The 27729-nt window shown below is 47.4% G+C and overlaps 1 protein-coding gene across 1 annotated transcript in view; it reads left to right on the top strand.

Annotated features, from left to right (window-relative positions):
* masp1 (mannan-binding lectin serine peptidase 1) overlaps positions 1–27729 on the top strand; it is a gene marked incomplete at its 5' end in the record, with an annotated part of 168716 nt that overhangs the window by 13431 nt on the left and 127556 nt on the right. Inside the window, one exon of the mRNA XM_034165552.1 lies at positions 19642–19789. Within this exon, the coding sequence (XP_034021443.1) occupies positions 19642–19789 (148 nt within the window). The remainder of the gene's footprint in view (positions 1–19641; positions 19790–27729) is intronic.

The raw sequence follows: 27729 nt of genomic DNA on the forward strand, positions 1-27729 counted from the left end.
GAAGTGCCAAAGTTTGAGTCCACAGTAAAACAGGAAGTGCCAAAGTTTGAGTCCACAGTGAAACAAGAAATGTTGAACACTTCCTGGATTAACAATAGACGAGATATCATGGAATCTTCTGGGAATTCAAAAGCAAGTTGACACTGAAACAGGAAGTGCCAAAGTTTGAGTCCACAGTGAAACAGGAAGGGCCAAAGTTTGAGTCCACAGTGAAACAAGAAATGTTGAACACTTCCTGGATTAACAATAGACGAGATCTCATGGAATCTTCTGGGAATTCAAAAGCAAGTTGACACTGAAACAGGAAGTGCCAAAGTTTGAGTCCACAGTGAAACAGGAAGGGCCAAAGTTTGAGTCCACAGTGAAACAAGAAATGTTGAACACTTCCTGGATTAACAATAGATGAGATCTCATGGAATCTTCTGGGAATTCAAAAGCAAGTTGACACTGAAACAGGAAGTGCCAAAGTTTGAGTCCACAGTGAAACAGGAAGTGCCAAAGTTTGAGTCCACAGTGAAACAGGAAGTACCAAAGTTTGAGTCCACAGTGAAACAAGAAATGTTGAACACTTCCTGGATTAACAATAGACGAGATCTCATGGAATCTTCTGGGAATTCAAAAGCAAGTTGACACTGAAACAGGAAGTGCCAAAGTTTGAGTCCACAGTGAAACAGGAAGTGCCAAAGTTTGAGTCCACACTGAAACAGGAAGTGCCAAAGTTTAAGTCCACACTGAAACAGGAAGTGCCAAAGTTTAAGTCCACACTGAAACAGGAAGTACCAAAGTTTGAGTCCACAGTGAAACAAGAAATGTTGAACACTTCCTGGATTAACAATAGACGAGATCTCATGGAATCTTCTGAGAATTCAAAAGCAAGTTGACACTGAAACAGGAAGTGCCAAAGTTTGGGTCCACAGTGAAACAGGAAGTGCCAAAGTTTGGGTCCACAGTGAAACAGGAAGTGCCAAAGTTTAAGTCCACACTGAAACAGGAAGTGCCAAAGTTTGAGTCCACAGTAAAACAGGAAGTGCCAAAGTTTGAGTCCACAGTGAAACAAGAAATGTTGAACACTTCCTGGATTAACAATAGACGAGATATCATGGAATCTTCTGGGAATTCAAAAGCAAGTTGACACTGAAACAGGAAGTGCCAAAGTTTGAGTCCACAGTGAAACAGGAAGGGCCAAAGTTTGAGTCCACAGTAAAACAGGAAGTGCCAAAGTTTGAGTCCACAGTGAAACAGGAAGTGCCAAAGTTTGAGTCCATAGTGAAACAGGAAGTGCCAAAGTTTGAGTCCACAGTGAAACAAGAAATGTTGAACACTTCCTGGATTAACAATAGACGAGATATCATGGAATCTTCTGGGAATTCAAAAGCAAGTTGACACTGAAACAGGAAGTGCCAAAGTTTGAGTCCACAGTGAAACAGGAAGGGCCAAAGTTTGAGTCCACAGTGAAACAAGAAATGTTGAACACTTCCTGGATTAACAATAGACGAGATCTCATGGAATCTTCTGGGAATTCAAAAGCAAGTTGACACTGAAACAGGAAGTGCCAAAGTTTGAGTCCACAGTGAAACAGGAAGTGCCAAAGTTTGAGTCCACAGTGAAACAGGAAGTGCCAAAGTTTGAGTCCACAGTGAAACAGGAAGTGCCAAAGTTTGAGTCCACAGTGAAACAAGAAATGTTGAACACTTCCAGGATTAACAATAGACGAGATCTCATGGAATCTTCTGGGAATTCAAAAGCAAGTTGACACTGAAACAGGAAGTGCCAAAGTTTGAGTCCACAGTGAAACAGGAAGTGCCAAAGTTTGAGTCCACACTGAAACAGGAAGTGCCAAAGTTTAAGTCCACACTGAAACAGGAAGTGCCAAAGTTTAAGTCCACACTGAAACAGGAAGTACCAAAGTTTGAGTCCACAGTGAAACAAGAAATGTTGAACACTTCCTGGATTAACAATAGACGAGATCTCATGGAATCTTCTGAGAATTCAAAAGCAAGTTGACACTGAAACAGGAAGTGCCAAAGTTTGGGTCCACAGTGAAACAGGAAGTGCCAAAGTTTGGGTCCACAGTGAAACAGGAAGTGCCAAAGTTTAAGTCCACACTGAAACAGGAAGTGCCAAAGTTTGAGTCCACAGTAAAACAGGAAGTGCCAAAGTTTGAGTCCACAGTGAAACAAGAAATGTTGAACACTTCCTGGATTAACAATAGACGAGATATCATGGAATCTTCTGGGAATTCAAAAGCAAGTTGACACTGAAACAGGAAGTGCCAAAGTTTGAGTCCACAGTGAAACAGGAAGGGCCAAAGTTTGAGTCCACAGTGAAACAAGAAATGTTGAACACTTCCTGGATTAACAATAGACGAGATCTCATGGAATCTTCTGGGAATTCAAAAGCAAGTTGACACTGAAACAGGAAGTGCCAAAGTTTGAGTCCACAGTGAAACAGGAAGGGCCAAAGTTTGAGTCCACAGTGAAACAAGAAATGTTGAACACTTCCTGGATTAACAATAGACGAGATCTCATGGAATCTTCTGGGAATTCAAAAGCAAGTTGACACTGAAACAGGAAGTGCCAAAGTTTGAGTCCACAGTGAAACAGGAAGTGCCAAAGTTTGAGTCCACAGTGAAACAGGAAGTACCAAAGTTTGAGTCCACAGTGAAACAAGAAATGTTGAACACTTCCTGGATTAACAATAGACGAGATCTCATGGAATCTTCTGGGAATTCAAAAGCAAGTTGACACTGAAACAGGAAGTGCCAAAGTTTGAGTCCACAGTGAAACAGGAAGTGCCAAAGTTTGAGTCCACAGTGAAACAGGAAGTGCCAAAGTTTAAGTCCACACTGAAACAGGAAGTGCCAAAGTTTAAGTCCACACTGAAACAGGAAGTACCAAAGTTTGAGTCCACAGTGAAACAAGAAATGTTGAACACTTCCTGGATTAACAATAGACGAGATCTCATGGAATCTTCTGAGAATTCAAAAGCAAGTTGACACTGAAACAGGAAGTGCCAAAGTTTGGGTCCACAGTGAAACAGGAAGTGCCAAAGTTTGGGTCCACAGTGAAACAGGAAGTGCCAAAGTTTAAGTCCACACTGAAACAGGAAGTGCCAAAGTTTGAGTCCACAGTAAAACAGGAAGTGCCAAAGTTTGAGTCCACAGTGAAACAAGAAATGTTGAACACTTCCTGGATTAACAATAGACGAGATATCATGGAATCTTCTGGGAATTCAAAAGCAAGTTGACACTGAAACAGGAAGTGCCAAAGTTTGAGTCCACAGTGAAACAGGAAGGGCCAAAGTTTGAGTCCACAGTGAAACAAGAAATGTTGAACACTTCCTGGATTAACAATAGACGAGATCTCATGGAATCTTCTGGGAATTCAAAAGCAAGTTGACACTGAAACAGGAAGTGCCAAAGTTTGAGTCCACAGTGAAACAGGAAGGGCCAAAGTTTGAGTCCACAGTGAAACAAGAAATGTTGAACACTTCCTGGATTAACAATAGATGAGATCTCATGGAATCTTCTGGGAATTCAAAAGCAAGTTGACACTGAAACAGGAAGTGCCAAAGTTTGAGTCCACAGTGAAACAGGAAGTGCCAAAGTTTGAGTCCACAGTGAAACAGGAAGTACCAAAGTTTGAGTCCACAGTGAAACAAGAAATGTTGAACACTTCCTGGATTAACAATAGACGAGATCTCATGGAATCTTCTGGGAATTCAAAAGCAAGTTGACACTGAAACAGGAAGTGCCAAAGTTTGAGTCCACACTGAAACAGGAAGTGCCAAAGTTTAAGTCCACACTGAAACAGGAAGTACCAAAGTTTGAGTCCACAGTGAAACAAGAAATGTTGAACACTTCCTGGATTAACAATAGACGAGATATCATGGAATCTTCTGGGAATTCAAAAGCAAGTTGACACTGAAACAGGAAGGGCCAAAGTTTGAGTCCACAGTGAAACAAGAAATGTTGAACACTTTCTGGATTAACAATAGACGAGATCTCATGGAATCTTCTGGGAATTCAAAAGCAAGTTGACACTGAAACAGGAAGTGCCAAGGTTTGAGTCCACAGTGAAACAGGAAGTGCCAAAGTTTGAGTCCACAGTGAAACAAGAAATGTTGAACACTTCCTGGATTAACAATAGACGAGATCTCATGGAATCTTCTGGGAATTCAAAAGCAAGTTGACACCGAAACAGGAAGTGCCAAAGTTTGAGTCCACAGTGAAACAGGAAGTGCCAAAGTTTGAGTCCACAGTGAAACAGGAAGTGCCAAAGTTTGAGTCCACAGTGAAACAAGAAATGTTGAACACTTCCTGGATTAACAATAGACGAGATCTTGTGGAATCTTCTGGGAATTCAAAAGCAAGTTGACAGTGAAACAGGAAGTGCCAAAGTTTGAGTCCACAGTGAAACAGGAAGTGCCAAAGTTTGAGTCCACAGTAAAACAGGAAGTGCCAAAGTTTGAGTCCACAGTAAAACAGGAAGTGCCAAAGTTTGAGTCCAGTAAAACAGGAAGTGCCAAAGTTTGAGTCCACAGTGAAACAGGAAGTGCCAAAGTTTGAGTCCACAGTGAAACAGGAAGTGCCAAAGTTTGAGTCCACAGTGAAACAGGAAATGTTGAACACTTCCTGGAGCTACAGCAGAGGATATTAACCTGTTTTTTATTAGGTTGATTTTGTCCTGCTATGTTTATCCTCTGTAGGGTTTTTGTGTAACTTTTTGTTTGTCTCAATTTCAAAAAAATAAATTAAATTAAATTAAAAAATAGAGGAGATCTCACATGAATAGAGGATATATATTAATTTCAGTTTATTTAATTTATATAGCACCAAATCACAACAAAAGTGCTTCACACAGTAAGGTCTGACCTTACTAACCCCAGAGCAAGAACACAGGTGACAGTGGTAAGAAAAAACTCCCTCTGATGATTTGAGGAAGAAACCTCAAGCAGACCAGACTCAGAGAGGTGACCCTGTGCTTGGGTCATGATACCAACTAGGGATGGGTATCGAAAACTGGTTCTTTTCAAGAATCGTTTTTGAGGGTGTTTGTCGGGAAAATTATCATTTCTCTACGTTGATTCCAGACCCGGCTCTGACCCGCTGCTTCCTTGGTTCTCTGCTTCGCTGCTTTTCAGAAGCAGAAAGTCCTCTTCTTAACCCCTCTCAAAGCCATTAAAAAATTTCAATGCTCCAAACGCTGCTCCTAACGCTGCTCCTAACGCTGCTCCAAACGCTGCTTCAAACGCTGCTCCAAACGCTGCTCCAAACCCTGCTCCTAACGCTGCTCCTAACGCTGCTCCAAACACTGCTCCAAACGCTGCTCCAAACACTGCTTCAAACGCTGCTGCTAACACTGCTCCAAACACTGCTCCAAACGCTGCTCCAAACACTGCTCCAAACGCTGCTCCAAACGCTGCTGCTAACACTGCTCCAAACGCTGCTCCAAACACTGCTTCAAACGCTGCTCCTAACACTGCTCCTAACGGTGCTCTAAACGCGGCTCCTAACGCTGCTCCTAACGCTGCTCCAAACGCTGCTCCTAACCGTGCTCCAAACGCTGCTCCAAACGCTGCTCCTAACGCTGCTCCAAACGCTGCTCCAAACCCTACTCCTAACGCTGCTCCAAACCCTACTCCTAACGCTGCTCCAAACCCTACTCCAAACGCTGCTCCAAACGCTGCTCCTAACGCTGCTCCAAACGCTGCTCCAAACGCTGCTCCTAACGCTGCTCCAAACGCTGCTGCTAACACTGCTCCAAACGCTGCTCCAAACACTGCTCCAAACGCTGCTCCAAACGCTGCTCCAAACGCTGCTGCTAACACTGCTCCAAACGCTGCTCCAAACACTGCTTCAAACGCTGCTCCTAACGCTGCTCCTAACGCTGCTCCAAACCCTGCTCCAAACCCTGCTCCAAACACTGCTCCTAACGCTGCTCCTAACGCTGCTCCTAACGCTGCTCCTAACGCTGCTCCAAACACTGCTCCAAACGCTGCTCCTAACGCTGCTCCAAACCCTGCTCCAAACGCTGCTCCTAACGCTGCTCCTAACCCTGCTCCAAACACTGCTCCTAACACTGCTCCTAACCCTGCTCCAAACGCTGCTCCTAACGCTGCTCCAAACACTGCTCCAAACACTTCTCCAAACGCTGCTCCTAACGCTGCTCCAAACCCTGCTCCAAACGCTGCTCCAAACCCTGCTCCAAACGCTGCTCCTAACGCTGCTCCAAACCCTGCTCCAAACGCTGCTCCTAACGCTGCTCCTAACCCTGCTCCAAACACTGCTCCTAACACTGCTCCTAACACTGCTCCAAACGCTGCTCCAAATGCTGCTCCTAACGCTGCTCCAAACACTGCTCCAAACACTTCTCCAAACGCTGCTCCTAACGCTGCTCCAAACCCTGCTCCAAACGCTGCTCCAAACCCTGCTCCAAACGCTGCTCCTAACGCTGCTCCTAACCCTGCTCCTAACGCTGCTCCTAACGCTGCTCCTAACCCTGCTCCAAACGCTGCTCCAAACACTGCTCCTAACGCTGCTCCAAACCCTGCTCCAAACCCTGCTCCAAACGCTGCTCCAAACGCTGCTCCTAACGCTGCTCCTAACGCTGCTCCTAACGCTGCTCCAAACCCTGCTCCAAACGCTGCTCCAAACGCTGCTCCTAACGCTGCTCCAAACGCTGCTCCTAACGCTGCTCCAAACCCTGCTCCAAACGCTGCTCCTAACGCTGCTCCAAACCCTGCTCCAAACCCTGCTCCAAACGCTGCTCCAAACGCTGCTCCAAACCCTGCTCCAAACGCTGCTCCTAACGCTGCTCCAAACCCTGCTCCAAACGCTGCTCCAAACCCTGCTCCAAACGCTGCTCCTAACCCTGCTCCTAACCCTGCTCCAAACACTGCTCCTAACGCTGCTCCTAACCCTGCTCCTAACGCTGCTCCAAACACTGCTCCTAACACTGCTCCTAACCCTGCTCCAAACCCTGCTCCAAACGCTGCTCCAAACGCTGCTCCAAACGCTGCTCCAAACGCTGCTCCAAACGCTGCTCCAAACGCTGCTCCTAACGCTGCTCCTAACGCTGCTCCTAACGCTGCTCCAAACGCTGCTCCAAACGCTGCTCCAAACCCTGCTCCAAACGCTGCTCCTAACGCTGCTCCTAACGCTGCTCCTAACGCTGCTCCAAACACTGCTCCTAACGCTGCTCCTAACCTTGCTCCTAACGCTGCTCCAAACCCTGCTACAAACGCTGCTCCAAACGCTGCTCCTAACGCTGCTCCTAATGCTGCTCCAAACCCTGCTCCAAACGCTGCTCCAAACGCTGCTCCAAACCCTGCTCCAAACGCTGCTCCTAACGCTGCTCCTAACCCTGCTCCAAACGCTGCTCCAAACACTGCTCCTAACGCTGCTCCTAACCCTGCTCCTAACGCTGCTCCAAACCCTGCTCCTAACGCTGCTCCTAACGCTGCTCCAAACGCTGCTCCAAACACTGCTCCTAACGCTGCTCCAAACCCTGCTCCAAACGCTGCTCCTAACGCTGCTCCAAACCCTGCTCCAAATGCTGCTCCAAACACTGCTCCTAACCCTGCTCCAAACCCTGCTCCAAACGCTGCTCCAAACACTGCTCCAAACGCTGCTCCAAACCCTGCTCCTAACGCTGCTCCTAACGCTGCTCCAAACGCTGCTCCAAACGCTGCTCCAAACGCTGCTCCTAACGCTGCTCCAAACCCTGCTCCAAACGCTGCTCCTAACGCTGCTCCTAACCCTGCTCCAAACACTGCTCCTAACGCTGCTCCTAACCCTGCTCCTAACGCTGCTCCTAACCCTGCTCCTAACGCTGCTCCAAACACTGCTCCTAACCCTGCTCCTAATGCTGCTCCAAACACTGCTCCTAACGCTGCTCCTAACCCTGCTCCTAACCCTGCTCCAAACGCTGCTCCAAACCCTGCTCCAAACGCTGCTCCTAACGCTGCTCCTAACCCTGCTCCTAACCCTGCTCCTAACCCTGCTCCTAACACTGCTCCTAACCCTGCTCCGCTCTCTGCCGAGTCAAGTTAGAGTTCAGCCCGAATTAAGCTAAAATTAGGTATCTGTTAGATCATATCTGTGCTAATTCCTTATTTTACGAGGTCTGTTAGAAAACTATCCGACCTTTTTATTTTTTTTAATAAACTATATGGATTTGAATCATGTGTGATTGCATCAGCCAAGCTTGAACCTTTGTGCGCATGCGTGAGTTTTTTCACGCCTGTCGGTTGCGTCATTCACCTGTGGGCAGGCTTTGAGTGAGCACTGGTCCACCCCCCTCGATGGATTTTCATTGTCAGGAAATTGGCTGATCGACTGCCGCTTTACTGCATCAAAATGTTTCCAGAAACTGAGAGACAGCCAGGTGGAAACCATTCGGAAGATTCAGACGACTTTCGGTGAGGATACTCTGGGCGTCACACAGATTAAGGACCATTACAACCGGATTAAAGACGGCCCACAGCAGCGGAGGGCGCGCTGCGCTCCGAGCCGCCATCGACAGGCTGAAACGAGCAGATCATTTCCAAAGTGAAGGCTGTGTTGATCCGGGACGTTGTCTGACTACCAGAGAAATTGCAGAAGAGGTGGACATCAGCACTTTTGCGGCACATTCCACTGTTACAGGAGATTTTGTAATGAAAGACGTGTGGAGGAATTTGCGCGTCGGGACGGAGCTGCAATGGCGCAGAACAAAAAGCACGTCTGTGTTGGAAACCATTTGGAAGATTCAGACGGCTTTCGGTGGCTTTTCAGTCAAGTGAGTATCTGAGAAATTGTGTAACAGCTGGGCATGTCACAACTTGTCCTGTGAGACTTCCAACACGGACGTGTTTTTTGTTGTGTGCCATTGCGGCTCCGTCCCGACGTGCAAATTCCTCTGCACGTCTTTCATTACAAAATCTCCTGTAACAATGGAATGTGCTGCAAAAGTGCTGATGTCCACCTCTTCCACAATTTCTCTGGTAGTCAGACGACGTCCCGGATCAACACAGCCTTCACTTTGGAAATGATCTGCTCGTTTCAGCCTGTCGATGGCCGCTTGGAGTGAGGCGCGCCCTCCGCCGCTGTGGGCCGACTTTAATCCGGTTGTAATGCTCCTTAATCTGTGTGACGCGCAGAGTATCCTCACCGAAAGCCGTCTGAATCTTCTGAATGGTTTACACCTCGCTGTCTCTCACAGTTTCTGAAAAAATTTGATTCAGCGCTGCTCCACCCGCTCAGCCATTTCCCTGACAATGAAAATCCAACGAGAGGGGTGGACCAGTGCTCACTCAAAGCCTGCCCACAGGCGAATGACGCAACCAACAGGCGTGAAAAAACTCACGCATGCGCACGAAGGTTCAAGCTTGGCTGATGCAAGCGCACGATTCAAATCCATATAGTTTATTAAAAAAATAAAAAGGTCGGATAGTTTTCTAACAGACCTCGTATGTTAGCTTCTGAGAAATATAAGTTAAGTTTCACTTCCAACGTGTCCAAGTTTCAGACACAGGGAGAGCTCCCCCTGTTGGCGAGAGCCAGTAACATTAGAAATGTGAGACTAAACCACACCCACTGTTAACACCCACATTCTGTTAAAGTGTTGTATGACCTATTTTCTGGGCCTTTCACAAGATGGACACTGTGAGGGTCACAGGCCCGGTTTCCAACGTGACCTTTAATAAACTCAAAATGAGGAATACAGTGGTTTGGTTCTTGGTAAGAGGCAGTAAATTACATTTAAGAACCAGGTAGAAATAACTGTTTTTTTCCATATATATTTATTGGTTTTATTTTAAAGAGAATAAAACAACACAATAGAAGGGAAACAGAAAGAACATGAACATTGGCCTGTTCACCTAACAAATACAGATACTCCCAATTTAAAATGAAATTGCTCTGTGCATAATAGCTGAAACCTCAAGTCCAGCATATTTCAGAAAAGGTTCCCAAGTCTTTTTGAAAACATGGTCCTTATGATGCAGCCGACATGTCAAATAGTCCAAAGAGACAAAGCTAAAGATCATCTTCTGCCACTGAGTCAAAGACAGAGTCTGGTCCATTCCTACCAGGCTGCTCAAGGAAGCCCTACCATTATTTAATGCTTCGATCTTAAATATGATCAATCTATCTTTATTAGTTGGCTATGTGAATGGCTATGAATATGTTAGTTTAAATGAGTCAACACCCCCGAGTCACACTAACTGTCAGAATGCTCGTAGCACGGGCCGTGGCGGAGGATTAGCAGCAATCTTCCATTCCAGCTTATTAATTAATCAAAAACCCAGACAGAGCTTTAATTCATTTGAAAGCTTGACTCTTAGTCTTGTCCATCCAAATTGGAAGTCCCAAAAACCAGTTTTATTTGTTATTATCTATCGTCCACCTGGTCGTTACTGTGAGTTTCTCTGTGAATTTTCAGACCTTTTGTCTGACTTAGTGCTTAGCTCAGATAAGAAAATTATAGTGGGCGATTTTAACATCCACACAGATGCTGAGAATGACAGCCTCAACACTGCATTTAATCTATTATTAGACTCTATCGGCTTTGCTCAAAAAGTAAATGAGTCCACCCACCACTTTAATCATATCTTAGATCTTGTTCTGACTTATGGTATGGAAATAGAAGACTTAACAGTATTCCCTGAAAACTCCCTTCTGTCTGATCATTTCTTAATAACATTTACATTTACTCTGATGGACTACCCAGCAGTGGGGAATAAGTTTCATTACACTAGAAGTCTTTCAGAAAGCGCTGTAACTAGGTTTAAGGATATGATTCCTTCTTTATGTTCTCTAATGCCATATACCAACACAGTGCAGAGTAGCTATCTAAACTCTGTAAGTGAGATAGAGTATCTCGTCAATAGTTTTACATCCTCAGTGAAGACAACTTTGGATGCTGTAGCTCCTCTAAAAAAGAGAGCTTTAAATCAGAAGTGCCTGACTCCGTGGTATAACTCACAAACTCGTAGCTTAAAGCAGATAACCCGTAAGTTGGAGAGGAAATGGCGTCTCACTAATTTAGAAGATCTTCACTTAGCCTGGAAAAAGAGTCTGTTGCTCTATAAAAAAGCCCTCCGTAAAGCTAGGACATCTTTCTACTCATCACTAATTGAAGAAAATAAGAACAACCCCAGGTTTCTTTTCAGCACTGTAGCCAGGCTGACAAAGAGTCAGAGCTCTATTGAGCTGAGTATTCCATTAACTTTAACTAGTAATGACTTCATGACTTTCTTTGCTAACAAAATTTTAACTATTAGAGAAAAAATTACTCATAACCATCCCAAAGACGTATCATTATCTTTGGCTGCTTTCAGTGATGCCGGTATTTGGTTAGACTCTTTCTCTCCGATTGTTCTGTCTGAGTTATTTTCATTAGTTACTTCATCCAAACCATCAACATGTTTATTAGACGCCATTCCTACCAGGCTGCTCAAGGAAGCCCTACCATTATTTAATGCTTCGATCTTAAATATGATCAATCTATCTTTGTTAGTTGGCTATGTACCACAGGCTTTTAAGGTGGCAGTAATTAAACCATTACTTAAAAAGCCATCACTTGACCCAGCTATCTTAGCTAATTATAGGCCAATCTCCAACCTTCCTTTTCTCTCAAAAATTCTTGAAAGGGTAGTTGTAAAACAGCTAACTGATCATCTGCTGAGGAATGGTCTATTTGAAGAGTTTCAGTCAGGTTTTAGAATTCATCATAGTACAGAAACAGCATTAGTGAAGGTTACAAATGATCTTCTTATGGCCTCGGACAGTGGACTCATCTCTGTGCTTGTTCTGTTAGACCTCAGTGCTGCTTTTGATACTGTTGACCATAAAATTTTATTACAGAGATTAGAGCATGCCATAGGTATTAAAGGCACTGCGCTGCGGTGGTTTGAATCATATTTGTCTAATAGATTACAATTTGTTCATGTAAATGGGGAATCGTCTTCACAGACTAAAGTTAATTATGGAGTTCCACAAGGTTCTGTGCTAGGACCAATTTTATTCACTTTATACATGCTTCCCTTAGGCAGTATTATTAGACGGTATTGCTTAAATTTTCATTGTTACGCAGATGATACCCAGCTTTATCTATCCATGAAGCCAGAGGACACACACCAATTAGCTAAACTGCAGGATTGTCTTACAGACATAAAGACATGGATGACCTCTAATTTCCTGCTTTTAAACTCAGATAAAACTGAAGTTATTGTACTTGGCCCCACAAATCTTAGAAACATGGTGTCTAACCAGATCCTTACTCTGGATGGCATTACCCTGACCTCTAGTAATACTGTGAGAAATCTTGGAGTCATTTTTGATCAGGATATGTCATTCAAAGCGCATATTAAACAAATATGTAGGACTGCTTTTTTGCATTTACGCAATATCTCTAAAAGCAGAAAGGTCTTGTCTCAGAGTGATGCTGAAAAGCTAATTCATGCATTTATTTCCTCTAGGCTGGACTATTGTAATTCATTATTATCAGGTTGTCCTAAAAGTTCCCTAAAAAGCCTTCAGTTAATTCAAAATGCTGCAGCTAGAGTACTGACGGGGACTAGAAGGAGAGAGCATATCTCACCCATATTGGCCTCTCTTCATTGGCTTCCTGTTAATTCTAGAATAGAATTTAAAATTCTTCTTCTTACTTATAAGGTTTTGAATAATCAGGTCCCATCTTATCTTAGGGACCTCATAGTACCATATCACCCCAATAGAGTGCTTCGCTCTCAGACTGCAGGCTTACTTGTAGTTCCTAGGGTTTGTAAGAGTAGAATGGGAGGCAGAGCCTTCAGCTTTCAGGCTCCTCTCCTGTGGAACCAGCTCCCAATTCAGATCAGGGAGACAGACACCCTCTCTACTTTTAAGATTAGGCTTAAAACTTTCCTTTTTGCTAAAGCTTATAGTTAGGGCTGGATCAGGTGACCCTGAACCATCCCTTAGTTATGCTGCTATAGACGTAGACTGCTGGGGGGTTCCCATGATGCACTGTTTCTTTCTCTTTTGCTCTGTATGCACCACTCTGCATTTAATCATTAGTGATCAATCTCTGCTCCCCTCCACAGCATGTCTTTTTCCTGGTTCTCTCCCTCAGCCCCAACCATTCCCAGCAGAAGACTGCCCCTCCCTGAGCCTGTTTCTGCTGGAGGTTTCTTCCTGTTAAAAGGGACTTTTTCCTTCCCACTGTAGCCAAGTGCTTGCTCACAGGGGGTCGTTTTGACTGTTGGGGTTTTACATAATTATTGTATGGCCTTGCCTTACAATATAAAGCGCCTTGGGGCAACTGTTTGTTGTGATTTGGCGCTATATAAAAAAATTGATTGATTGATTGATTGATTGATATGTACCACAGGCTTTTAAGGTGGCAGTAATTAAACCATTACTTAAAAAGCCATCACTTGACCCAGCTATCTTAGCTAATTATAGGCCAATCTCCAACCTTCATTTTCTCTCAAAAATTCTTGAAAGGGTAGTTGTAAAACAGCTAACTGATCATCTGCAGAGGAATGGTCTATTTGAAGAGTTTCAGTCAGGTTTTAGAATTCATCATAGTACAGAAACAGCATTAGTGAAGGTTACAAATGATCTTCTTATGGCCTCAGACAGTGGACTCAGCTCTGTGCTTGTTCTGTTAGACCTCAGTGCAGCTTTTGATACTGTTGACCATAAAATTTTATTACAGAGATTAGAGCATGCCATAGGTATTAAAGGCACTGCGCTGCGGTGGTTTGAATCATATTTATCTAATAGATTACAATTTGTTCATGTAAATGGGGAATCTTCTTCACAGACTAAGGTTAATTATGGAGTTCCACAAGGTTCTGTGCTAGGACCAATTTTATTCACGTTATACATGCTTCCCTTAGGCAGTATTATTAGAAAGCATTGCTTAAATTTTCATTGTTACGCAGATGATACCCAGCTTTATCTATCCATGAAGCCAGAGGACACACACCAATTAGCTAAACTGCAGGATTGTCTTACAGACATAAAGACATGGATGACCTCTAATTTCCTGCTTTTAAACTCAGATAAAACTGAAGTTATTGTACTTGGCCCCACAAATCTTAGAAACATGGTGTCTAACCAGATCCTTACTCTGGATGGCATTACCCTGACGTCTAGTAATACTGTGAGAAATCTTGGAGTCATTTTTGATCAGGATATGTCATTCAATGCGCATATTAAACAAATATGTAGGACTGCTTTTTTGCATTTGCGCAATATCTCTAAAATTAGAAAGGTCTTGTCTCAGAGTGATGCTGAAAAACTAATTCATGCCTTTATTTCTTGTAGGCTGGACTATTGTAATTCATTATTATCAGGTTGTCCTAAAAGTTTCCTGAAAAGCCTTCAGTTAATTCAAAATGCTGCAGCTAGAGTACTGACGGGGACTAGAAGGAGAGAGCATATCTCACCCATATTGGTCTCTCTTCATTGGCTTCCTGTTAATTCTAGAATAGAATTTAAAATTCTTCTTCTTACTTATAAGGTTTTGAATAATCAGGTCCCATCTTATCTTAGGGACCTCATAGTACCATATCACCCCAATAGAGTGCTTCGCTCTCAGACTGCAGGCTTACTTGTAGTTCCTAGGGTTTGTAAGAGTAGAATGGGAGGCAGAGCCTTCAGCTTTCAGGCTCCTCTCCTGTGGAACCAGCTCCCAATTCAGATCAGGGAGACAGACACCCTCTCTACTTTTAAGATTAGGCTTAAAACTTTCCTTTTTGCTAAAGCTTATAGTTAGGGCTGGATCAGGTGACCCTGAACCATCCCTTAGTTATGCTGCTATAGACTTAGACTGCTGGGGGGTTCCCATGATGCACTGAGTGTTTCTTTCTCTTTTTGCTCTGTATGCACCACTCTGCATTTAATCATTAGTGATTGATCTCTGCTCCCCTCCACAGCATGTCTTTTTCCTGGTTCTCTCCCTCAGCCCCAACCAGTCCCAGCAAAAGACTGCCCCTCCCTGAGCCTGGTTCTGCTGGAGGTTTCTTCCTGTTAAAAGGGAGTATTTCCTTCCCACTGTCGCCAAGTGCTTGCTCACAGGGGGTCGTTTTGACCATTGGGGTTTTTCCGTAATTATTGTATGGCCTTGCCTTACAATATGAAGCACCTTGGGGCAACTGTTTGTTGTGATTTGGCGCTATATAAATGAAATTGATTTGATTTGATTTGTGTTTGTTATCCTTGGGTCTGCATTTCAGTTTTATTCTAGTTCGTGTTTCGTTTATCATTAGTTGTCATGTCAGTAATTCTCTGCACTCCTCTCAGTTCTCATGTATTCACTCCTGCTGATGCACCTCCTCACATGTCTTTGTCTATTTCATCACTCCACTTTGCGCACTCCCTTCGTCACACGCTTGCCCCATCCATACTCTTTATCCAGAAGCCACGCCCCCTTTCTAGATCTTTCCTCGCATGCACATTAACGCAACCTATTCCTCATCTCACATCCAAATTAGTCCACATGCATTTAAACCTCACAGTCCTTCACTTCCCCGCCAGATTGTTGTCTTCGTACACTTTCCAGCATCAATTCAGAGTCCTCATTTTTCTCTTGCCACGTTCTGAATCCTGCTCTGTATTCTTCGACCATGCCTCTTACCTCATCTCAGATGTCGGTGTTTGCTCGTGCCTCTGAACCCTGCTCATTTATGACTGCGTCTCAGCCTGACCCTGCTTGTACCTCTGCCATGTGTACCATAAGCCGAGCCTGTCCAGCCGCTCCTGGTGCCGGGCTGCCACCTGGTCTGACCAGAACATGGCTCCACCACTGCCACGGACACTGCTGCTGTGCTTCCAGACATTAAGGTGATAAAGGAGATTTTTTCGGACCTCTCCTTTTTTTTCATTTGTTTTCGAGACTGCTATGTTCCCAGAGAGAAGTTTGATTATCTTGAGCAAGCCTGGGATCTTGTTAATTTAAATCCATGGCTATTTGACTATTTCCCAGAGCTTCTGAGCCTGGATGATGTTTTTTGTGGACAGAAGCTTTCAGATTGGATGAGGCACCCTGAGGCCTACCTGCCATCTGATGATGATGATGATGATGATGATGATGACGAGTCAGGCTGGACTTATTTGGATGAGGACGAAGATTCTGAGTCAGAACAGTTAGTTTTTCAGAACACGCCTATGTCATTATTCAAGATACAGAACTTATTTTTTGATTTTCAGGACTGCCACAGTCATCAGAGCAAACAGCGCATGTTTTCGGCTCTCAATCAAATGTTTTTAGCTGAGCCATGGAGCTGTTAACCACATTCCGTGAGCTGAGAGACATTAAAATGATGTTTGAGCAGGGTGAGGCCCCTTCCTGCATTGAGGACCCCATGGACTTTTTGTTCGAGTCTGAGCTCACCGCCACCTGTTGTGAGGAGCTGTGCATCATCACGCTTTCAGACATCGCTCTCGCTCCACCCAGGCATGAAGTACCACCTAAGTCAGCTGCTTACCTTCTGCTCTCTGTTCCTGTAATGCAGTCAGTAAATCCATTCACATTCCAGATGCCCCCGAAGCCAGCACCACGGAGAAAACAAGCGGTGTCCACATTGACGCCGCCAGATCCAGTGGGACTGTGCGCCCCGGTCGCTGGTTCCACAGTGCACCCGCTCCACGTAGCGCCGGTCCCAGCACCTCGAATGCCACAGCCTGAATCACGAGCTCCAGCCACAGAGATCACCTCAGCTCGACTTTTGCCGGAACCCTCTTTTGCAGTCACTCCTCCAAGATCAGCTGATCACTCGCCACTGAGATCGCAAATAGAGCCATCGGGAGAAGTCACGTCATCATGGAGCCCAGAGGAGCCCATGTCTCATGAGCAAGTCAAGCTGCCCACATCTCCTGTGTGCTCAGCCTTGGTCGCTGTGCTCCCCGCCTCCTGAACTCAGAAGAACTACAGCAAAACAAAATACGGATGAATTGAGGTTTTTGGCAGCCTTCGTTCAAATTTTTTGACAGTTTAAAAATCCTATAAAGGCTCATTAATATCTCCAAATAATGATGTGCTATTTCTAACTTTCTCCTGCCTGGTTGTGAGTGTGAAACCTGTCCATTATGCAGAGTGTAAAACAATATTGTGACATTTGATGTCAGATACTGAAATATTTTTTTGTGTGTATCCTTCCTCTTAATTCCTCTTAACAATTACCTGTTTCAAATGTCCAACATACATGCTTGAATTGCCTCACCTTCAATTTTGAAATTTTCTGGGGGGGCATGCCCTGCACCCCCCTAGTCCATCCCCCCACCCATATAAGAAAGCAGGATCCTCCCCTGGACAGAATGCTGCACCTCCAGCCGTACTTTTTGTGCAGCAACTCTTTCCTCAGGTACACATAGTCACGGACTGCCGTGCGCTGGCGGAGAGGCCAGCAAATTCTTCCTGGGTCGACCAGCACCATGACAGGACCACGGCAGCACTCACCATATCACATGCACCCAAAAGCCCCACACCGCACACCAGCACACTAATCAGATGGAACGGAGTCCATCAGACTCCGCCTTCTTATATTAACATATAATAAGCACTATGACAATCGAGCCCAGTCTCCCCTACTACAACACACTGATCAGATGGAACGGTGTCCATCAGAGTCCGCCTTCTTATGCCGCATTCACACCGGGTGCGACGCGAGCAACAGCAGCGACAGGTTGCCATGTAATCCCTATGGAAGGACGCGTTGTGGCGCCATGCCACGCAGCGCGACGTGATGGACGTGAATGAAGCGATCTGAACTTTTTCGTCTTGTTGCGCTGCAATGACCAATCAGACACTGGATATGTAGTGACGTGGAGATGTCTGGAGGTTGACTGAGGATGTGAACATGTCCTGTCTCTGGTAGCAGCCTGTGAGCAGGACCTATGTCCCTTTTGTCCTTTATTTCACAATTATGACAGAGTTTGGGAGAAGAGCGAGCAGCAGCCCCACAGCTGGGGGAGCTGAGTTTTTTCTTTTTTTCTTATTACGTGCGCGCGCGAGCGAATTGTCCGTGAGGATTATTTTATTTATTAACTACACAGATGTATCAAATGGTGACTGGTTTATCAACACAATTATGACAGAGTTTTTGGAGTGAGGAGCAGCCCCGCAGCAGGGGGAGCGGAGGGTTTTTTCTTTTTACATGTGCGCGCGAGCGAGCGAATCATCCGTGAAGATTATTTTATTTATTAACTACACAGAAGTATAATAAAGCAAATGGTGACAGGTTTCTAAACATAATTATGACAGAGTGTTTTGGGGAAGAGCGAGCAGCAGCCCCACAGCAAGCAGCAGAGTTTTTTAAAAATTGTTTACATGTGCACACGTGAACGGGACAGGAGGTCCTCAAACTGGGTCCTGCAGAGGCGGAAGGACCGCTGAAAGTGGCCGTCATCCAGACACAGCTCCTGCAGCAAATAATGATACTCCCCAAATGCTGGCTGCGCTGGGGGACCTGGCTGTCGGGGGGCCTTGTGCTCTTCCTGGCCTCCGTGTGGGGGGTTGTGTCGGGGGTGCGTTCCAGCACAGTCGGGCTGTTGGTTTTCTGTGCTACCTGGTGGCTGCCTTTCCTGGCCCCCATGCCCTTCCACTGCCCCTTTTCTCCTGGATCCCCCAGGGCCCTGTGTCCTGGACCCACTTCCGTCGGTGCTCGTGGCCAGCCGCGTGGCTTCTGATGTGCCGGAGTGGTCCATGTCATATGGTAAGGTTCTGTACTCTTGTCCTGGCCCAACACACCAGCCACAGTAGTGATCGGATATTTAGCTGTGATCTGGGTCTCTGTATGTGGATGGTCACGTGTTTGTGGCCGTCACCACAATTCAGTTTTTGGGTGCTCTTAAGCGGATCAACACTACGGTGTTCTGGATTAGGGTATGGATGCTAACTAATTAAAACAGACTGTTACTGTCACTGTTTGTTCATGTGTGGTTGTTTGTCCTGGTATGTCGTATGGTTGAAGCCCCGTCTCCTCGGTGTCTTACGTCGCAGTTATTGTCTTCACCACTTGTCTCTCGTTCTTGTCTGTCTTTGTGTCGTTTTGGCGGTCGGCCCTTCCTGATAGAAGCTGTCAGTTGGCTTTGAGTAGGATGTGGTAGGCTGATCAGGAAGGGCGGATTGGGGTCACACACACACCACATTCACTTACGCACTCCATACCTTCTGTCTTGTAAGAATAAATTGCATATATGGGTATGGGTATATGGGTGTTCATAAATGGTTCTGCCAGTGTGGCACTTACCATTACTGTATATGCAGACGGGGAAAAAAAAAAAAAATAAAAAAATAATGATACTCCCCGAATTGGGAACGTCTCATGACATTTGTCAGCTTTCCACAACAACTTGCTCCATGTGATCAAGGTCTGTCATGTTAACTTAACTGACAACCGGAGCCGGCGAGCGGAATGGAAGCTCCTTCTATTTGATGACGCCCTGGGGCGAATTTTCCCAGCGAAAGCAATGGTGGCGTCCGTCACCACGCGACCAATGCAAATTGGTGGCGTCTGGTCGCGCCCGGTGTGAACGCGGCATTATGATCTTAAAACCGCTGGTCAAAAGACTGAAAAAATGTCCAAAGGACTCAAACAGACCTTTTTGCTAAAATGCTCAATTAACAATAAACAGGAACCAACACGGTGTTTGTGTTTTTGTGTCAGATCTCAGCAGCAAACACAGACTGGGGTCCGTTCTGTGGATGCCAGCCCCCAGATCTGATCCAGATCGAGTCCAACACCGCCACCATCCATTTCCACAGTGACAACTCCGGAGAAAACCGCGGCTGGAGGCTGACGTACACCGCCACAGGTACACCAGTAATACTGCAGGACAAACACACCCCCACAGGTAGACCAGTACCACTGCAGTAGAAACACACACCGCCACAGGCACACCAGCACTACTGCAGTAGAAACACACACCGCCACAGGCACACCAGCACTACTGCAGTAGAAACACACACCCCCACAGGCACACCAGTACTACTGCAGGACAAACACACCCCCACAGGTAGACCAGTACCACTGCAGTAGAAACACACACCGCCACAGGTACACCAGTACTACTGCAGTACAAACACACACCCCCACAGGTAGACCAGCACTACTGCAGTAGAAACACACACCGCCACAGGCACACCAGCACTACTGCAGTAGAAACACACCCCCCCACAGGTACACCAGTACTACTGCAGGACAAACACACCCCCACAGGTAGACCAGTACCACTGCAGTAGAAACACACACCGCCACAGGCACACCAGCACTACTGCAGTAGAAACACACACCCCCACAGGCACACCAGTACTACTGCAGGACAAACACACCCCCACAGGTAGACCAGTACCACTGCAGTAGAAACACACACCGCCACAGGCACACCAGCACTACTGCAGTACAAACACACACCGCCACAGGTAGACCAGTACTACTGCAGTACAAACACACACCCCCACAGGTACACCAGCACTACTGCAGTAGAAACACACACCGCCACAGGCACACCAGCACTACTGCAGTAGAAACACACACCCCCACAGGTACACCAGTACTACTGCAGTAGAAACACACACCGCCACAGGCACACCAGCACTACTGCAGTAGAAACACACACCGCCACAGGCACACCAGCACTACTGCAGTAGAAACACACACCCCCACAGGCACACCAGTACTACTGCAGGACAAACACACACCGCCACAGGCACACCAGCACTACTGCAGTACAAACACACACCGCCACAGGTAGACCAGCACTACTGCAGTACAAACACACACCCCCACAGGTACACCAGTACTACTGCAGTACAAACACACACCCCCACAGGTACACCAGTACTACTGCAGTACAAACACACACCCCCACAGGTAGACCAGCACTACTGCAGTAGAAACACACACCGCCACAGGCACACCAGCACTACTGCAGTAGAAACACACACCCCCACAGGTAGACCAGTACTACTGCAGGACAAACACACACCCCCACAGGTAGACCAGTACTACTGCAGTAGAAACACACACCGCCACAGGTAGACCAGTACTACTGCAGTACAAACACACACCCCCACAGGTACACCAGTACTACTACAGTAGAAACACACACCGCCACAGGCACACCAGCACTACTGCAGTAGAAACACACACCGCCACAGGCACACCAGCACTACTGCAGTAGAAACACACACCCCCAAAGGCACACCAGTACTACTGCAGGACAAACACACACCGCCACAGGCACACCAGCACTACTGCAGTACAAACACACACCGCCACAGGTAGACCAGTACTACTGCAGTACAAACACACACCCCCACAGGTACACCAGTACTACTGCAGTACAAACACACACCCCCACAGGTACACCAGTACTACTACAGTACAAACACACACCCCCACAGGTACACCAGTACTACTACAGTACAAACACACACCCCCACAGGTAGACCAGCACTACTGCAGTAGAAACACACACCGCCACAGGCACACCAGCACTACTGCAGTAGAAACACACACCCCCACAGGTACACCAGTACTACTGCAGGACAAACACACACCCCCACAGGTAGACCAGTACTACTGCAGTAGAAACACACACCGCCACAGGTAGACCAGTACTACTGCAGTACAAACACACACCCCCACAGGTACACCAGTACTACTGCAGTACAAACACACACCCCCACAGGTAGACCAGCACTACTGCAGTAGAAACACACACCGCCACAGGCACACCAGTACTACTGCAGGACAAACACCCCCCCACAGGTACACCAGTACTACTGCAGTACAAACACACACCCCCACAGGTACACCACTACTACTGCAGTACAAACACACATACCCACAGGTACACCAGTACTACTGCAGTACAAACACACACCCCCACAGGTAGACCAGCACTACTGCAGTAGAAACACACACCGCCACAGGCACACCAGCACTACTGCAGTAGAAACACACACCCCCACAGGTACACCAGTACTGCTGCAGGACAAACACCCCCCACAACTAGACCAATACTACTGCAGTAGAAACACACACCGCCACAGGCACACCAGCACTACTGCAGTAGAAACACACACCCCCACAGATACACCAGTACTACTGCAGGACAAACACACACCCCCACAGGTAGACCAGTACTACTGCAGTAGAAACACACACCGCCACAGGTAGACCAGTACTACTGCAGTACAAACACACACCCCCACAGGTACACCAGTACTACTGCAGTACAAACACACACCCCCACAGGTAGACCAGCACTACTGCAGTAGAAACACGCACCGCCACAGGCACACCAGTACTACTGCAGGACAAACACACACCCCCACAGGTACACCAGTACTACTGCAGTACAAACACACACCCCCACAGGTACACCACTACTACTGCAGTAGAAACACACCCCCCCACAGGTACACCAGTACTACTGCAGTAGAAACACACACCGCCACAGGCACACCAGCACTACTGCAGTACAAACACACACCCCCACAGGTACACCAGTACTACTGCAGTACAAACACACACACCCACAGGTACACCACTACTACTGCAGTACAAACACACACCCCCACAGGTACACCAGTACTACTGCAGTACAAACACACACCGCCACAGGCACACCAGCACTACTGCAGTACAAACACACACCTCCACAGGTACACCAGTACTACTGCAGTACAGACACACACACCCACAGGCACACTAGTACTACTGCAGTAGAAACACACACACCCACAGGTAGACCAGTACTACTGCAGTACAAACACACACCGCCACAGGCACACCAGCACTACTGCAGTACAAACACACACCGCCACAGGTACACCAGTACGACTGCAGTACAAACACACACCCCCACAGGCACACCAGCACTACTGCAGTACAAACACACACCCCCACAGGTACACCAGTACTACTGCAGTACAGACACACACCCCCACAGGCACACTAGTACTACTGCAGTACAGACACACACCCCCACAGGTACACCAGTACTACTGCAGTAGAAACACACACCGCCACAGGCACACCAGCACTACTGCAGTAGAAACACACACACCCACAGGTAGACCAGTACTACTGCAGTACAAACACACACCGCCACAGGCACAGCAGCACTACTGCAGTACAAACACACCCCCACAGGTACACCAGTACTACTGCAGTACAGACACACCCCCACAGGTAGACCAGTACTACTGCAGTAGAAACACACACTGCCACAGGCACACCAGCACTACTGCAGTACAAACACACACCCCCACAGGTACACCAGTACTACTGCAGTACAAACACACACCCCCACAGGCACACCAGCACTACTGCAGTACAAACACACACCTCCACAGATACACCAGTACTACTGCAGTACAAACACACACCCCCACAGGCACACCAGTACTACTGCAGTACAAACACACCCCCCCACAGATACACCAGTACTACTGCAGTACAAACACACACCCCCACAGGTACACCAGTACTACTGCAGTACAAACACACACCCCCACAGGTAGACCAGTACTACTGCAGTACAAACACACACCCCCACAGGTACACCAGTACTACTGCAGTACAAACACACACGCCCACAGGTACACCACTACTACTGCAGTACAAACACACACACCCACAGGTACACCAGTACTACTGCAGTACAAACACACACCCCCACAGGTAGACCAGCACTACTGCAGTAGAAACACACACCGCCACAGGCACACCAGCACTACTGCAGTAGAAACACACACCCCCACAGGCACACCAGTACTGCTGCAGGACAAACACCCCCCCACAACTAGACCAGTACTACTGCAGTAGAAACACACACCGCCACAGGCACACCAGCACAACTGCAGTACAAACACACACCCCCACAGGTAGACCAGCACTACTGCAGTAGAAACACACACCGCCACAGGCACACCAGCACTACTGCAGTAGAAACACACACCCCCACAGGTACACCAGTACTACTGCAGGACAAACACACACCCCCACAGGTAGACCAGTACTACTGCAGTAGAAACACACACCGCCACAGGCAGACCAGTACTACTGCAGTAGAAACACACACCCCCACAGGTACACCAGTACTACTGCAGTACAAACACACACCCCCACAGGTAGACCAGCACTACTGCAGTAGAAACACGCACCGCCACAGGCACACCAGTACTACTGCAGGACAAACACACCCCCACAGGTACACCAGTACTACTGCAGTGCAAACACACACACCCACAGGTACACCACTACTACTGCAGTAGAAACACACACCCCCACAGGTACACCAGTACTACTGCAGTAGAAACACACACCGCCACAGGCACACCAGCACTACTGCAGTACAAACACACACCCCCACAGGTACACCAGTACTACTGCAGTACAAACACACACACCCACAGGTACACCACTACTACTGCAGTACAAACACACACCCCCACAGGTACACCAGTACTACTGCAGTACAAACACACACCGCCACAGGCACACCAGCACTACTGCAGTACAAACACACACCGCCGCAGGTACACCAGTACTACTGCAGTACAAACACACACCCCCACAGGCACACCAGTATTACTGCAGTACAAACACTCCCCCACAGGTAGACTAGTACTACTGCAGTACAAACACACACCCCCACAGGTACACCAGTACTACTGCAGTAGAAACACACACCGCCACAGGCACACCAGCACTACTGCAGTACAAACACACACCTCCACAGGTACTCCAGTACTACTGCAGTACAGACACACACACCCACAGGCACACTAGTACTACTGCAGTAGAAACACACACACCCACAGGTACACCAGTACTACTGCAGTACAAACACACACCGCCACAGGCACACCAGCACTACTGCAGTACAAACACACACCGCCACAGGTACACCAGTACTACTGCAGTACAAACACACACCCCCACAGGCACACCAGCACTACTGCAGTACAAACACACACCCCCACAGGTACACCAGTACTACTGCAGTACAGACACACACCCCCACAGGCACACTAGTACTACTGCAGTACAGACACACACCCCCACAGGTACACCAGTACTACTGCAGTAGAAACACACACCGCCACAGGCACACCAGCACTACTGCAGTAGAAACACACACACCCACAGGTAGAGCAGTACTACTGCAGTACAAACACACACAGCCACAGGCACAGCAGCACTACTGCAGTACAAACACACCCCCACAGGTACACCAGTACTACTGCAGTACAGACACACCCCCACAGGTAGACCAGTACTACTGCAGTAGAAACACACACTGCCACAGGCACACCAGCACTACTGCAGTACAAACACACACCCCCACAGGTACACCAGTACTACTGCAGTACAAACACACACCCCCACAGGCACACCAGCACTACTGCAGTACAAACACACACCTCCACAGATACACCAGTACTACTGCAGTACAAACACACACCCCCACAGGCACACCAGTACTACTGCAGTACAAACACACACCCCCACAGATACACCAGTACTACTGCAGTACAAACACACACCCCCACAGGCACACCAGTACTATTGCAGTACAAACACACACCGCCACAGGCACACCAGCACTACTGCAGTACAAACACACACCCCCACAGGTACACCAGTACTACTGCAGTACAAACACACACCCCCACAGGCACACCAGCACTACTACAGTACAAACACACACCTCCACAGATACACCAGTACTACTGCAGTACAAACACACACCCCCACAGGCACACCAGTACTACTGCAGTACAAACACACACCCCCACAGATACACCAGTACTACTGCAGTACAAACACACACCCCCACAGGCACACCAGTACTACTGCAGTACAAACACACACCGCCACAGGCACACCAGTACTACTGCAGTACAAACACACCCCCACAGGTACACCAGTACTACTGCAGTACAAACACACACCCCCACAGATACACCAGTACTACTGCAGTACAAACACACCCCCCCACAGGCACACCAGTACTACTGCAGTACAAACACACACCCCCACAGGTAGACCAGTACTACTGCAGTAGAAACACACACTGCCACAGGTACACCAGTACTACTGCAGTACAAACACACACCAGCACTACTGCAGTACAAACACCCCCCCACAGATACACCAGTACTACTGCAGTACAAACACACACCGCCACAGGCACACCAGTACTACTGCAGTACAAACACACACCCCCACAGGCACACCAGTACTACTGCAGTACAAACACACACTGCCACAGGCGCACCAGCACTACTGCACTACAAACACACCCCCCCACAGGTGCACCAGTACTACTGCAGTACAAACACTCCCCCACAGGTAGACCAGTACTACTGCAGTACAAACACACACCCCCACAAGTACACCAGTACTACTGCAGTACAAACACTCCCCCACAGGTACACCAGTACTACTGCAGTACAAACACACACCGCCACAGGCACAACAGTACTACTGCAGTACAAACACTCCCCCACAGGTAGACCAGTACTACTGCAGTAGAAACACACACCGCCACAGGCACACCAGCACTACTGCAGTACAAACACACACCGCCACAGGTACACCAGTACTACTGCAGTACAAACACACACTGCCACAGGCACACCAGCACTACTGCAGTACAACCCCCCCCACAGGTACACCAGTACTAGTGCAGTACAAACACACCCCCACAGGTAGACCAGTACTACTGCAGTAGAAACACACACCGCCACAGGCACACCAGTACTACTGCAGGACAAACACACCCCCACAACCAGACCAGTACTACTGCAGTAGAAACACACACCGCCACAGGCACACCAGCACAACTGCAGTACAAACACACACCGCCACAGGTAGACCAGTACTACTGCAGTACAAACACACACCCCCACAGGTACACCACTACTACTGCAGTACAAACACACACCCCCACAGGTACACCACTACTACTGCAGTACAAACACACACCCCCACAGGTACACCAGTACTACTGCAGTACAGACACACCCCCACAGGTAGACCAGTACTACTGCAGTAGAAAGACACACTGCCACAGGCACACCAGCACTACTGCAGTACAAACACACACCCCCACAGGTACACCAGTACTACTGCAGTACAAACACACACCCCCACAGGCACACCAGCACTACTGCAGTACAAACACACACATCCACAGATACACCAGTACTACTGCAGTACAAACACACACCCCCACAGGCACACCAGTACTACTGCAGTACAAACACACACCCCCACAGGCACACCAGTACTACTGCAGTACAAACACACACCGCCACAGGCACACCAGTACTACTGCAGTACAAACACACCCCCACAGGTACACCAGTACTACTGCAGTACAAACACACACCCCCACAGATACACCAGTACTACTGCAGTACAAACACACACCCCCACAGGCACACCAGTACTACTGCAGTACAAACACACACCCCCACAGGTAGACCAGTACTACTGCAGTAGAAACACACACTGCCACAGGCACACCAGCACTACTGCAGTACAAACACACACCGCCACAGGTACACCAGTACTACTGCAGTACAAACACACACCAGCACTACTGCAGTACAAACACCCCCCCACAGATACACCAGTACTACTGCAGTACAAACACACACCGCCACAGGCACACCAGTACTACTGCAGTACAAACACACACCCCACAGGCACACCAGTACTACTGCAGTACAA

Source organism: Thalassophryne amazonica, unplaced genomic scaffold (genome assembly GCF_902500255.1).
Source record: "Thalassophryne amazonica unplaced genomic scaffold, fThaAma1.1, whole genome shotgun sequence".
Classification (NCBI taxonomy): Eukaryota; Metazoa; Chordata; class Actinopteri; order Batrachoidiformes; family Batrachoididae; genus Thalassophryne; species Thalassophryne amazonica.